A 13,545-nucleotide genomic window follows, 5' to 3' on the forward strand; every position below is an offset into this window, starting at 1 on the left:
GAAGATCTTAATAACCAAATATCACTGTCAATACAGAATAATAATGTAAAGGTCTATTGGAGCTCACACCTTCCCCTACTATCATTACACTTGAAATATGAAGTATTTTTCACAGCTCATGTTTTGACTACTTGCTGCCCTGCTAGGAGGTGATACTATCTGGGGAAGGGGTGGGGAGCCCTTAGGTGGAGCCTAGCTGGTGGAGGAAGATTATTAACAGGAGACCTTTGAAGTTTATTGCCCAGACCCCGGGTTCTCCTCCCTCTCCCTGCTTCCTGGTGTGGCACCATAAGACTGGAGGGCTTTGTTTCTGCAATAAAGAGCTTAATTATCAGACATCACTGCAAAGACAGATGAATAGTGGCCATGTCGACTGATGTTTATACGTTCCTATGTCAATAAAGGAAGTCAGAAATATGCTAAGATACCTTTAGACACTAGTGTGCTGACTTCTGCTTCTTTTTTAAAATTAATTTTAACATATGCATTTATATTATTACACATGAATAAAATAAACTACATACAACAAGAAGAACCTTGAGACAATCAGGAGTTATCTAAATGTTACATTCATAGTGATTTGGCTATTTGTATTTGTCAAACTTGAAGAAAGCATCTTTCCTATCTTGTCGGGTCTAAATTTCTAAATGAAAATCAATATATATCATATCTCATTTCTATTTATTTAAAACATCTATCTTGATCTAAAAACATCTTAACTCCTAACCAACTAAGCTTAATTGTAAGACTAAACTATCTGGTCTTCAACCCCATCAGAGACTTGAGAAGGGATGAAACGTAAATATTTCTGCTTCTTAAAGGAACATGGTTTTTCTTCTTGCATGTTCCAAGTCCTATAAAGGCCTAGTATTGTATTTGAATAGAGAATCCTTTTGGAACGACAATAACGTTGAGCGTTGGCTACTTGACGTGTGCTCCTTAGTTAGCCCTATCAGATAACACATAATTAATGCCTATGATCAAGTTAAATGAGAGGAACTCAAGTAAATGATTACTCAGATATGTGTTGATGTTTGTTCGGACTCACCTGCCATCACTCTTACTTCTTGCATCATAATTGTTACAACTCTGGGAAAGTGTGATGAGTATGACCCTTCCATTAGTCTAGTCCATCCCCAGTGAATACGCCTTCTACGCAGATGAGTACATTTAAACGGGGGCATAAAAACTCTAAGACTTACTTCCGAGAGGGCCAAATAGTAAACATAAATTATGATAAGCCCTGGCATTTGATGCAGATAGACTTGCTGATAATATTTAAAAGCAAAGTTCTTCCATTATGTCAAATTGAATGGTAAGAAATATTTCAGAGAATCGTTGGGCAGTGATAAGATGCTAATGTAGTTTCTGAATCAGTTTGAGTTGGGTCAAAGAGTAAACTCTTAGAGCAAAGCTGAAAATAGATGTCCCAGAACTAGTGTCCTTTACCAAGCACTTGCCGAGGAAATCAGAGACGTGTGCTAATCATTTATGGCACAAAGTCAAGTAAATTTTACCAGTTTCATTGCATTAAAAATAACCCCCCAACACACAAAACTGTCAATCCCCCATTTTCCTGGATGCTGATTCAGGAATTATATTTTACTGGGATTTTTAAAATGAATCATTTTAATCAAATATATTATGCATTTTCAAATGCCCAAGTGTTTGAGATTTCAAATTGAAAATATTATATGTGGTTAAGGAATATTCCAAGTAAAAAAAAAAAGGTAGGGAAAATCTTATCTCATTCACCCAGTATCACCAAATTAAAAGCTAATTAAAATAACATATACACAGATGGAAATGTCACTGAATTCCATGTCTATGGTCTAACCCTTCTTTCTGTTTGTCTTCTTTGTCTCCCTCCCCAGTGCATCCTAACGCCAGCCAAGGCTGCCAAGGAGGCTGTGCGACGTGTTCGGATTACAATGGATGTTTGTCATGTAAGCCCAGACTATTTTTTGTTCTGGAAAGAATTGGCATGAAGCAGATAGGAGTGTGTCTCTCTTCATGTCCAAGTGGATATTATGGAACTCGATATCCAGATATAAATAAGTGTACAAGTAAGTGCCCACACCACTTTATATTTTTATCTCATCCCGGGGATTTTCCTGATTGAAAGAGCTCCTCATAAACCTAAAATACTAAAAAAATAAGTAATATTTCCATAATATTTAGGGCAACACACACATAAATTTTTACTACTAAATTACAAAAACATTTATTCAAGCTTTGTTTCTGTTTGTTCACTTGTTTGTTTGTGTTTGGTTGGAAAGCCCAAAGCCAGGAATATGATCATCACTCACTGGACATACAGAAAATCACTAGAGGTAACGGAACCAACTGAGGTCACATTGCTTTATAAGATTGCAAATATTCATGAACTAGAAGAATTATTTCAGCTATTCTGGCCTCCGTAAATTTCCAGTATAGCAACAAAAAAAATATTTATTTGTCAGTTAAAAATTACGTTCATGAGGACTGTCATCCTGACCTCAAACTTCCAGCTCAACAAAGAAAACCAAGTGAACTTTGAAAGGTTCCAGTCATGAAATGTCACCCCTCTACCCACACATTGCATGTCACCGTACCCGTCCTTCCGACCTGCCACTTGTGACTTCCTTCCATGATGCATGAGACTTACTGTCACCCTTCTAAGAGCCCTGTAAGCCTGTGTAGTTTTGTTCTTCGCTGGCTCCTCTGGCACTTTGGAAGTTGCTTGTTCTCCCATTTGAGATGCTAAAGGCATCACTTTCTCAGTGAGGTGTCCCATGGCCCTCTCATCCAAGAGAACTGGCCTCTTCCATTTGTCAGTCACATGTGTTTTTCCTACATTCACCGGCTGCTATTGTGATTACTGTTTTCTCCCTGCTTCTATAGTTCTTGACTAGACTTGAGCCTCAGCTATTGTGGCTGTAAATGAGAGTCCTGATTTATGCTGAACTTTAAGTAACAACATTGCAACATATGCAAAAATAACCATGGCTTATGGTAATCATTACATAAGAGTTAATTGATGACGTTCTTTACTGTGTCTTCTTTGAGAATATTGGGCATCCCCTCCATGAAGTGCTATCAGCCAGTAGCTACAGGTTTTGACATACAGTGAACACTTAAATATTTGTTGCATGAACAAGCGCTGCTTGAGAACAGTATAAATGCAGAATCTCAGTGTATTTTATTTAAATATGAATGAAGTAGAGTTACTATCAAAGAGCTACTTGGCCATATGGACATGTTAAGTACCTCTTATATGAGATGCCTGCAAGCAGAGATGATATGGAAGGGTTTTGGATTTGAGAATAGCTGTATAGACTTTACTGATATAATATCCATAATCTGAACATCCAAAGTCTATAACATTTTGACCCGTGATGTCAGTGATCAAATGTTTCAGATTTAGAGAAGTCTGTATTTTAGATGCTGGAAATCAGAGTGTCCAGTATACATTAGCAAAGCATTTTCATAGGCAATTATGCCACCATTTGGAAAGCGGAAACTGATATATATCAACTGGATGACTTTGAGAGAGTCCTCAACTCAGTCAAGCCAAATAGCATGAAACCCCAACTTTGATGCAAACATTATATGTGTGTGGGAAGAGGATCCAGCAATGATTTGGAGAACGTTAACAGTCTCAATTATTTTTCTATTTGTTTGTTTCAGAATGCAAAGCTGACTGTGATACCTGTTTCAACAAAAATTTCTGCACAAAGTGTAAAAGTGGATTTTACTTACACCTTGGAAAGTGCCTTGACAGCTGCCCAGAAGGCTTAGAAGCCAACAACCATACTATGGAATGCGTCAGTATTGGTGAGGAAAGCCTCTAAAATTTAGAAAGCATGAGAAGTTCTTCAGATGACAATGGAAGTCTCTATGAAGGTCCCTCTCAATGCCCAATTACACAAGGACCCAAGAGGCTAGTTCCAATAGGCTCTGTCCATCTCTATTTACAAAGAAACCTGTGTTCACATAGCTGTCGCTAGCTTGCGTTATGGGTAACTTAAGAGTGCTCTGCTAGGGCTGGAGAGATGGCTCAGAGGTTAAGAGCACTGGCTGCTCTTCCAGAGGTCCTGAGTTCAATTCCCAGCAACCACATGGTGGCTCACAGCCATCTGTAATGTGATCTGATGCCCTCTTCTGGCCTGCTATATACATAATAAAAAATTTAAAAAAGAAAAAAAAGAAAGAAAAAGAGTGCTCTGCTATTTCTTCAGGACTGCTTGTAATTGTTTCAAACTATTCTGATCATCAGCAACCTCTTCTTTCATTTCAGAGAGAAAGAAAGAAAAAGAGAGAGAGAGAGAGGAAGGGAGAGAAGGAAGGAAGTGTGTCACAGGAAGAACTTAAACTAATTTCCACATTAGACCAAAAGTTTTGCAAAATCCCTAAATTCAATAACAGCCCATAATCAAAGTTGTTTTCCATATAGTGATACTTTTCTCTCAGTATATCCTGTTAATGATGCAGTGGCCTTCTTGTACATGTATTAAACATATAAAAAAAAAAAGACAAAATTTGGGACTCACTGAAACTGACAGAATGAGACAGTCCCAGGTTTGATTAATTGCAGGCCTGGTTTCCTGGAGGGGAGGTCCCTCACATAAGTTGCCTGTCTAAATAACAGATCACTGTCAGGCTGTGTTTTCTCTCTTTTAAGTGTTACCCAGCTACTAGAGCTATGAGTTTGGTGCACACTTGTGGAACAGATGCTAAACTGAATGGGAAAACAGCAAAGGAAAACTCAAAATCCCCTGGGCAGTGGCTGCAGGAACCTTTGATGCTGTCCCGATGCTGGCATTTGTACACAGGGCCTCGTGATTCAGAATAAGATAGTCTCCAGAGATGCCCCAGGCTCCTCACAGCAGGCTGCTGTTAGAACCTAAGGTGATGGAGAAACAAATATAAGTTGGTGGCTCGGGCACTTCAGGACAGCCACAACTTTGATTTCCATACCTTCTTTTCTGGCAGAAGAACACCAGTAGATAAAAAGAACCCCAGATGCACTGGAAAACACCAATGTCAAATCAATCTGTGACTCTTTTTTGCTGCACTCTTTTTTATTATTATTATTAATTTACTCTTGTTACATCTCAATGGTTATCCCATCCCTTGTATCCTCCCATTCTTTTATCTAGTCAATAACACATAGAAAAACAACTTAGGGAAGTGTAAAAGATCCATGGAAGCTCTTCAAGCCTGCTCATCCCGAGGGCTGATGATTGAATGTAATAACTTCCAAGCAGTGAAAAAAAAAATGAAACAAACAAACAAACAAAAAAACTGGAAACACTCAGTGAAATAGTCAAGTGTAGACTGCGGAAGCTTGTGAGATTTCTTTACCAAAAACAAGGATGGATATTTAAGTTCTGTTAACTAGGAAGCATTCAGTATTTAAAAGCTAAGCGTGCATTAATGCTTTCCTCTTACTGACAGGATTTAACAATTGGCGCTATGGGATTAGCTTTCAGAGAAAAATGGTTTCTATCTCCAAAGTTCCCAAGTCTATTTCTTACCATAACTTTTAAATGATGATCATATATTTTAAAATAGCACTAGCTGCCAAATGGCCATTTGTTGAATAAGTGACCTAGGACATGGTTGTATTGCAGATTAGCAACTTCAGGGCTGTTGCAGCCTGTTCCCGACGGGAAGTCTCCTCTCTTGGTACTGGATCCTCAGGCACACCACATGCAGGCTTGCTCCAGATTAGCAGGGACAATAATAGCATGCTTCAGTTCACTAAAGATTATCTAAGTCATCCCTGTAACAAGTATGGAGTGCTGGACACAGAGAACTGAAATGTGCACAGCGTAACACATCTTAGCTTTCAGTGCTTAGATCAAAACCTTAGCTGGAGCTCTCCACTGTTTACTAGGCAGAATATCTTTCCTCTACCTGTAGCTATAGCTTACAAACAAACAAGCAAACAAACAAAAACATCACCTCCATAGAGATGTGGCATGAAAGATGAGTGTCACAATGTATCCAGTCCCTGTGGTTTACAAATCAAATTCAGCATCCACTTCCAGACAGGCTTCCTCCCTACAGTGTCATTCTGTTGTCTTCATTGTTCCTCTTGGAGAAGCAGATGGTCATGGTGTGTGTGTGTGAGAGAGAGAGAGAGAGAGAGAGAGAGAGAGGGAGGGAGGGAGGGAGGGAGGGAGGGAGAGAGAGAGAGAGAGAGAGAGAGAGAGAGAGAGAGAGAGAGAGAGAGATGCACCACTCTAAACACTGAGAGGCAGAGTTCATGCCCTCCCTGTATTTCCTGTGGGACCTGCAGTTAGTGACTGAATCCAAGCCAGCACAGGTCCACCTTCCTCCCAATTTTGCCATGGCTTTTTCTTCTCTACATCTCAGAGTGAGAACAAACGCAGTACAGCCCTTTCTAGGGCCTAGGGCCTCACTCATGTTTCTGAAATGCTTACTTCATTGGCTGTAAGGAAGGAGCATAACTTCCTATGTTCAGATCATTCTTAAGTGTCTTTTAACAAAGTTATATCCCAATTATACACTGTTCATTTAATCTAACAGGAACTTAAACCATCCTTTTACTTATGTCTATCATCTTCCTAATGTTTCCATTTTTATGAAAATATATTATTTGCTATATTATCACATTTTCTAAAGTATTCCTGTAGAAAAAAAATCTCTTCCTTTCACACCATTTTTAACTATCTGATTTAAAGATTTTTACCATCTAATCTCACTAGTTATACTACCTCCTCAAATGGAATTATCTACGATTTACATCAGAATTTCACCTTTATCACCAGTCATCTGAATTTACATCAGTAATTACCTATGTTAAGTCAAAGTACGTATTTGATTTTATCACCTTTGTCTTCAAAGCCCAACAATATCCTGGCTTCCAAATTAAATAGTATTTTTTTTTCTAATTTGTCCTCTTAATTCTAGCAATAAACACATACAAAAAAGGTATTTACTTATCTAGCAGTTTAATCTTAAATCTCCAGAACAGTTGGGTTATTGTTCTTATCTCTGATTCTCTTCAGAGATAGCATTCTTGTACAATAACAAACGATTAAGTCAGAAGACAATGGGTGAGGTTACTGGAAGAGCCTGTTCTTATGGAGACCAGCCTGTACTATCTGGAAGGGTTATAATTGGAAGCCATTCTGTTGTTGTAAGTTAGGAGACTTTGTGGTCATAAAAACAGGAACAGCGTTTTTAAAGGCAAAGCCAGGGTAGCACACACCGAACACATCTATAGTACTGGTAATCAGGAGGCCGGGGCGTGAGGATCAGACTCTTGAGTGTAGATTAGGCTGCATATAGAGACTCTGTTGAAGAAAGGAAGGAGAGAGGGAGAGAAGGAAACAAGGAAGGAAGGAGGAAAAAGGGAAAGAAGAAAGAAAAAAATAGCACTTTTGGGTGTTTCTTTTCATCAAAAGTGCAAATGTCTACTACAAAAACCCAGGAATATTATTAATGAAAAGCAGACGGACTGACACAAATGAACCAAAACTTCACAAAGAGCTTCGGAAGGGCACACCCTGCCCTTTAAGAACCACGCGAGGACATCCAGTCCAGACAGGAGTTTATTAGCTGTCACTGACCAGAAGTCCGCTGATGCTGTAGATGCCCCTTGACTGAGTAGTAATACTATTTGCGCAGCATGGGAAATAAGCAGGGCACTGAGTAAAGGACAAGGATTTGGATTCCTTTTCTGCTTACCGTTTTCTAGCACACATGTTCTCAAACCAAAAGGTGTTCCCATGTCTGCACACAGCATCGCTTACATTGCGAAAAAGGCGCATCTGTGGCACGCGCCTTTAATCCCAGCACTCAGGGAGGCAGAGGCAGGCAGATCTCTGTCAGTTCGAGGCTAGCCTGGTCTATAGAGTGAGTTCCAGGATAGCCAGGCCTACATAGAGAAACCCTGTCTTGAAAAACAGAAAAACAATAACAAAAACAAAACAAACCAAAAAAAAAAAAATCACACATCTGCTCCACACTAAAAATGTCACCAGAAGTTCTAGGGTGAGGTCCAGCATCCTCTGTTTTATCAGGCCCTCCAGATAATTCTGAAATCTGCTAAAGTTTAGTTCCCTAGTGAATAATCACAATATGCCTCAAACTCTATTAAGAATTACCCAGAAATTACAGCAATGCTAGGAAACAGGTCCACTGCCGAAATCCAATTCAATGCAAGAAACTGACCCAACAGCATGTATACTAAAAAAAAAAAATAATCCTACTTCTGCCCCTGACTTATGCTATGTTATGCTATGTTTCCCAACTGTGATGTACAGAAATTTGGCTGTGTTGAGGAGATACACTGTGGCTTTTTTTTTTCGTTGCTTGTTTGTTTCATTGACCATGCCGCCTGGACCTGGGAGCCAACTGAGACTTTCTGTTCCATTTCAGTGCACTGCGAAGCCAGTGAGTGGAGTCCTTGGAGCCCGTGCATGAAGAAAGGGAAAACGTGCGGTTTCAAACGAGGGACTGAAACACGGGTCCGCGATATACTGCAGCATCCGTCAGCCAAGGGTAACCTGTGTCCCCCGACCAGCGAGACAAGAACATGTACAGTACAAAGAAAGAAGTGTCCCAAGGGAGAGCGAGGTACAGACACGCTAACCAAAATGTCCTTTCTGGAGTCCTCGCAATGTGATCCGTATTTCAATTTTTATAGCTTATGGACCATTTGGCCGTATTCCTCAGCCTTGGAAACGAGCACCGTAGCCCTAAGTTACAGATTAGAGATCTGATGGGATTTTTAGAATGGAGCCTGATCTCAGAACTTTAGACTGTGGTAAAGGAACCTGAGTTCAGGAGGTTGTTAGAAGCATTTGGCCTTGAGTTCTCCTATGACCTGCCTTGCTATTGTCTAGGGACTTTTGGAAAGTTTCCTAAACACGCAGTGAACATCACCTGGAGTGATACTATAGCAAAGGGACACCCCAACCACCACAACAAATTCTCTTACAAATTAAAATGGTGCCAGTGTTTCCAAGTTTCACATGTGAGGTAAAGGATCAAGATTATTGGGAACATTCCATCTCCAAGCTGCCTTTATATATTTCATATAAGAAGCTGTAAGCATGTAGGAGAAATTTATCGTTGAATATAGTGCACAGGTGGAAAGAAACTTCATTTAGAAAAACTTTAGTTGCTGATATTGAAATTATCATTTTTCCCATGTTCCTCAATCATGCCCTTGGTACCACTGCCTACGAATATGTTGTACATCTTCAAATAGTTATAGGTAGTCTTTTAGTGGGCCTACAAATGACCCTCTCAGTAAGCTAACTGTTATTTGACAGGAGTTGGAGCCTCTGCAGATGAACTTCCTTTAGCTTATTTCAGTCCTTCCCTTAACTCTTACTCGTGTGGCCACGTACGATGCTAATGCCTAAGGACTCACAGCTAGGTAGAATCCTCCCTAAGAGTCCTGTGCAGTTTATCCCAGAGTCTGGTGGGAAGCCGAGATGCTTAAACAGATGATCATAAACAGTATCACATAGTGAAAGGGTTTCTTGGGAACACAGAGGACCATACTACAAACATGAACAATCTTTATAGAAATAAAGAATTTGGGTCACTTGAGCTTTGCATAATACTTTTATTGTATCAGGAGAATTAACTGCCTGCCATGAAAGTGTATGGAGTCCACACCTACCACTTTAACTCAGAACTTAGCATATTAAAAATTTTGCAGCCGGGCATGGTGGCACACGCCTTTAATCCCAGCACTCGGGAGGCAGAGGCAGGCGGATCACTGTGAGTTCAAGGCCAGCCTGGTCTACAAAGTGAGTCCAGGATGGCCAAGGCACCACAGAGAAACCCTGTCTTGAAAAACAAAAAAACAAACAAACAAAATTTGCAGATATGGGTTATGTTAAAGAAAATGTCTAACTTTTGTAAATCTGTCAGAGGTTTTGATTAAAACTTAGTTTCAGGGATGGAAGTTGGCTAGTGAAAAAGGGCCCTTTTTACATTTGTTACCAATTAATTTAAAAATCTCAGAGTTTAAAAGTTGGCTTTGGAAGTCAATTGGTTTGAGCACTCTGTTGGTATGCAACCATTGCCACCAAGTTATTTTTGTTTACTAAATGATCTTTAATGTTAATGAACTACATGTGGCCTTCTTTCTATATAATCTACAGCATTAATCAGTATTTTGTACATTTTAAAAAATATAAATGAAGTAAATCTCACCCCGCAGAGAAAGTAAATCATATTAAATATCTTCTCTCTTGTTTGAGGACATGATCTTCTAATATACTTCTTCTTGTGCCTGTCATAAACATTGATGTCATAAGTGTGTCTGAGTGTGTGTGTGTACGTACATACATGTGTGTGTCTGTGTGTGTGTTGGGAGAAGGATCAATGTGTTTCTTGTTCATTTGTAGATTCCAAGTATAAATAGTGTTTAGGAAAGTTAACAAGTAATGAAAAAAATACCTGTTTAACTTGTGAAAAGGATGTGCATTAATCAGAGGCGTCATGTGATCTTGGGATAGAGAGAAGACATGGACAAACTCAGGCAAGAGTCCATGTTCTCTGAAGATGAATGAGCACGGACTCCATCTGAGAAATGAGAAGGAATTGGTTCAACAGAGAGAGCAGAATAGCTCGAAGCCCCCTAGGGAAGAAACTAGCATAGAATTATCATAATGCCATTTTATCTGAGTAAACTGTAGATGGCCTTGTGTCTTCTCAGGTTTATAGTAAGATGTAAACCACTATATAAAACTACATAAAAGAAGATGTGTTACAAGTTAACTTCTAAATGGGAGCTACTCTACTACCAACATTATAAATACATTTACAATAAGAGGAAAAAAATCACTCTTTTTTAAAATTTTTATTAATTTATTCATATTACATCTTAATTGCTATCCCATCCCTTGTATCCTCCCATTCCTCTCTCCCTCCCACTTCCCCCCTACTCCCTTCCCCTATGTCTGTGACTGAGGGGGACCTCCTCCCCCTGTATATGCTCATAGGGTATCAAGTCTCTTCTTGGTAACCTATTATCCTTCCTCTGAGTGCCACCAGGCCTCCCCATCCAAGGGACATGGTCCAATATGGGGCACCAGAGTTTGTGTGAAAGTCAGATCTCCTTCTCCACTTAACAGTGGAGAATGTCCTGTCCATCGGCTAGACTGGGTAGGGGTTCGAAGTTTATTGCCTATATTTTCCTTGGCTGGTGCCATAGTTTGACGAGGACCTCAGGGCCCAGAACCACCTGTAGTTTTCCAGGACCCTCTGGATCCTTCTATTTCCTCATTCTCTCAGGTTTCTCACACCTAAAGTCTCAATAGGATGTCCTCCCCTCTGAACCACTTTCCTGGTAGGTAAATGAAAAAAATCACTCTTTATGAAGTTCTCTGGAGTCAACTTTTTTGTCTTCTTTGTTTTATTGATTTGGGGATTTTCTTGCTTGCTTTTTTTTTTTTTTTTGCTTTCTTTTTTTTTTTTTTTTTTTAATGTGGGCTCTCACTATATAGGTCTGTCTGGCCTGGAACTTGCTATGCAAACCATGCTAAACTCAAACTCCCAGAGATCCTCCAGTCTCTGTATCTTAGTGCTGGGATTGAAGGTGTAGTGTGAACCACCGCTCAGCTTAGTCAGCTTATTAAACGTGTGTGACTACTCTGTTGACTTAGAAATGAGTTACTTACAGGAAGGATTTATATTAAATAGTATTTCAATACAACTGAGATTTCCAGAGGAATTCTTCAAAAACCAAATAGATACATTTCTCACTATCAGGGACAAATAATGCATTTTCTTGTTAGTAGAAATGCAGATTGTACCTTCTCCCCTTTGTCATCTCTTGAAAGGCCAGCTAGCCCAAGGCCCTCGTGAGAGCAGAGTGCTCTGCTCTTGAGCACTTCCAGGTGAGCTCTGGCTGTTGCTGTGAGTAGACTAAAGCACTTCACAAGAGCCAGGAGAGACTACGAGTTACTTGGTTTCGGATAAGACATTCTTTTTTAAATAATTTATTCAGATCATATCCCGATTATTATCTCTTCGCTTCTATCTTCCTGTCCCTCCCTCTGTCCCTCTTCCTCCCCTTTCCTCTCCCCTAGACCTCTGACAGAAGGGGACTTCCTCCCCCCACCATATGAGCACAGCCTACCAGGTCTCATCCGGATAACATGCATCCTCTTCCTCTGTGTGCTGCCAGGCCTCCCCACTGTGGGGAAGTGATCAGGGGCACCAGAGTTCATGTCCATGGCAGTCCCGGCTCTTCCCACAACTGTGTAGAATGAGCTGTCCATTAGCTAGATCTGAACAGGGAGTCTAGGTTTACAGATGGGACATTCTTAACTGCTAATAATATAGGGGTTAACCCTCACGATGTAACTTGAGGATCTTTTTGTCGCCTTTCTTGTACATAGCCAGACCTACTCAAAAGGACTGTTTAAAGGACTGTTTGTTCATGTTCTGGGGAGGGCCTTTTGCCACCACTGGATATCTGTACATGGTGGAAAGACCAAAACAATGGCCCAAAGGGGGACACTCAATGCTTGATATAAAGGCACACACACACACACACACACACACACACACACACACACACACACGTATATGTGTATATACATGTATATATATGTGTGTGTATATATATGTATATATATATATGAATTCTAATAAAAGTATGCGGGGATCTGAAGAGATAGATCAGTGATTAAGAACACTCATTGCTCTGATAAAATATCAGAGGTGGCTTCCCAGCCTCCACACTGGAGCTTCTTGTAACTCCAGTTCCAGAGGACCTAACGGCCTCTCTTCAGCTCATGGAAACACACACACACACACACACACACACACACACACACACACACACACACACAGAGAGAGAGAGAGAGAGAGAGAGAGAGAGAGAGAGAGAGAGAGAGAGAACTTTAAAAAATATATATTCCAGTGTTATATAGACATCGTTCACAGAGAAGTAATTCTTTAACATAAATATATTTATTTCCCTTTAAAAGGCTAACACAAATATTTCACCGAATGTCACTAATTAAGAAGCCTGGCAGTGTTCAGTGATTTTTAGCTTTCCTTTTACCAAACTTAGTTACAAAAACTACTGCTATCTCTTATTTTCCAACATTCGATATTAGAATTAAATCCAAGTCTTTTTGTTGAGATTTTTTTTATACATCTTCATGGAATTCATTATGCTAATAGATCTTCAATATATAATATTCAAATAAATGTTACAAATACTTGCACCTTTTTGAATGTTAATCTTTATGCGTTAGGAATTTTAAAGTTCTTTTATATTTTATACAAATATAGCGGAGAATATTTGAAGCAATACTTACTCTACTTTGCTATAGAAAGCTAGAAACATCTCTTAATTTGACCTTTAGTGGACAAATCTTTCTAAGGATTCTCTGAGGCCCATATTTCTGGGTCTAAACCTAATCCAAGAGCTTTTATTTGTACGAATGATACCTTGAGGAAGGAGAAGGAAACAACCAACCTTTGAATGGATATAGAAGTGCGTGACAGTTACTAGAGTTTTCTCCTTTACACAGTTTACAATTCCACTGTATG

General features: G+C 39.6%; 1 protein-coding gene across 1 annotated transcript in view; it reads left to right on the forward strand.

The window, feature by feature from the left end:
* Window positions 1-13,545, forward strand: part of RSPO3 (R-spondin 3) — an 84,349-nt gene that overhangs the window by 27,544 nt on the left and 43,260 nt on the right. Inside the window, exons 2-4 of the mRNA XM_084775824.1 lie at window positions 1,875-2,066; window positions 3,670-3,816; window positions 8,395-8,592. Of these exons, the coding sequence (XP_084631950.1) occupies window positions 1,875-2,066; window positions 3,670-3,816; window positions 8,395-8,592 (537 nt within the window). The remainder of the gene's footprint in view (window positions 1-1,874; window positions 2,067-3,669; window positions 3,817-8,394; window positions 8,593-13,545) is intronic.

Source organism: Acomys minous (genome assembly GCF_964271855.1).
Source record: "Acomys minous genome assembly, chromosome: 3".
Classification (NCBI taxonomy): Eukaryota; Metazoa; Chordata; class Mammalia; order Rodentia; family Muridae; genus Acomys; species Acomys minous.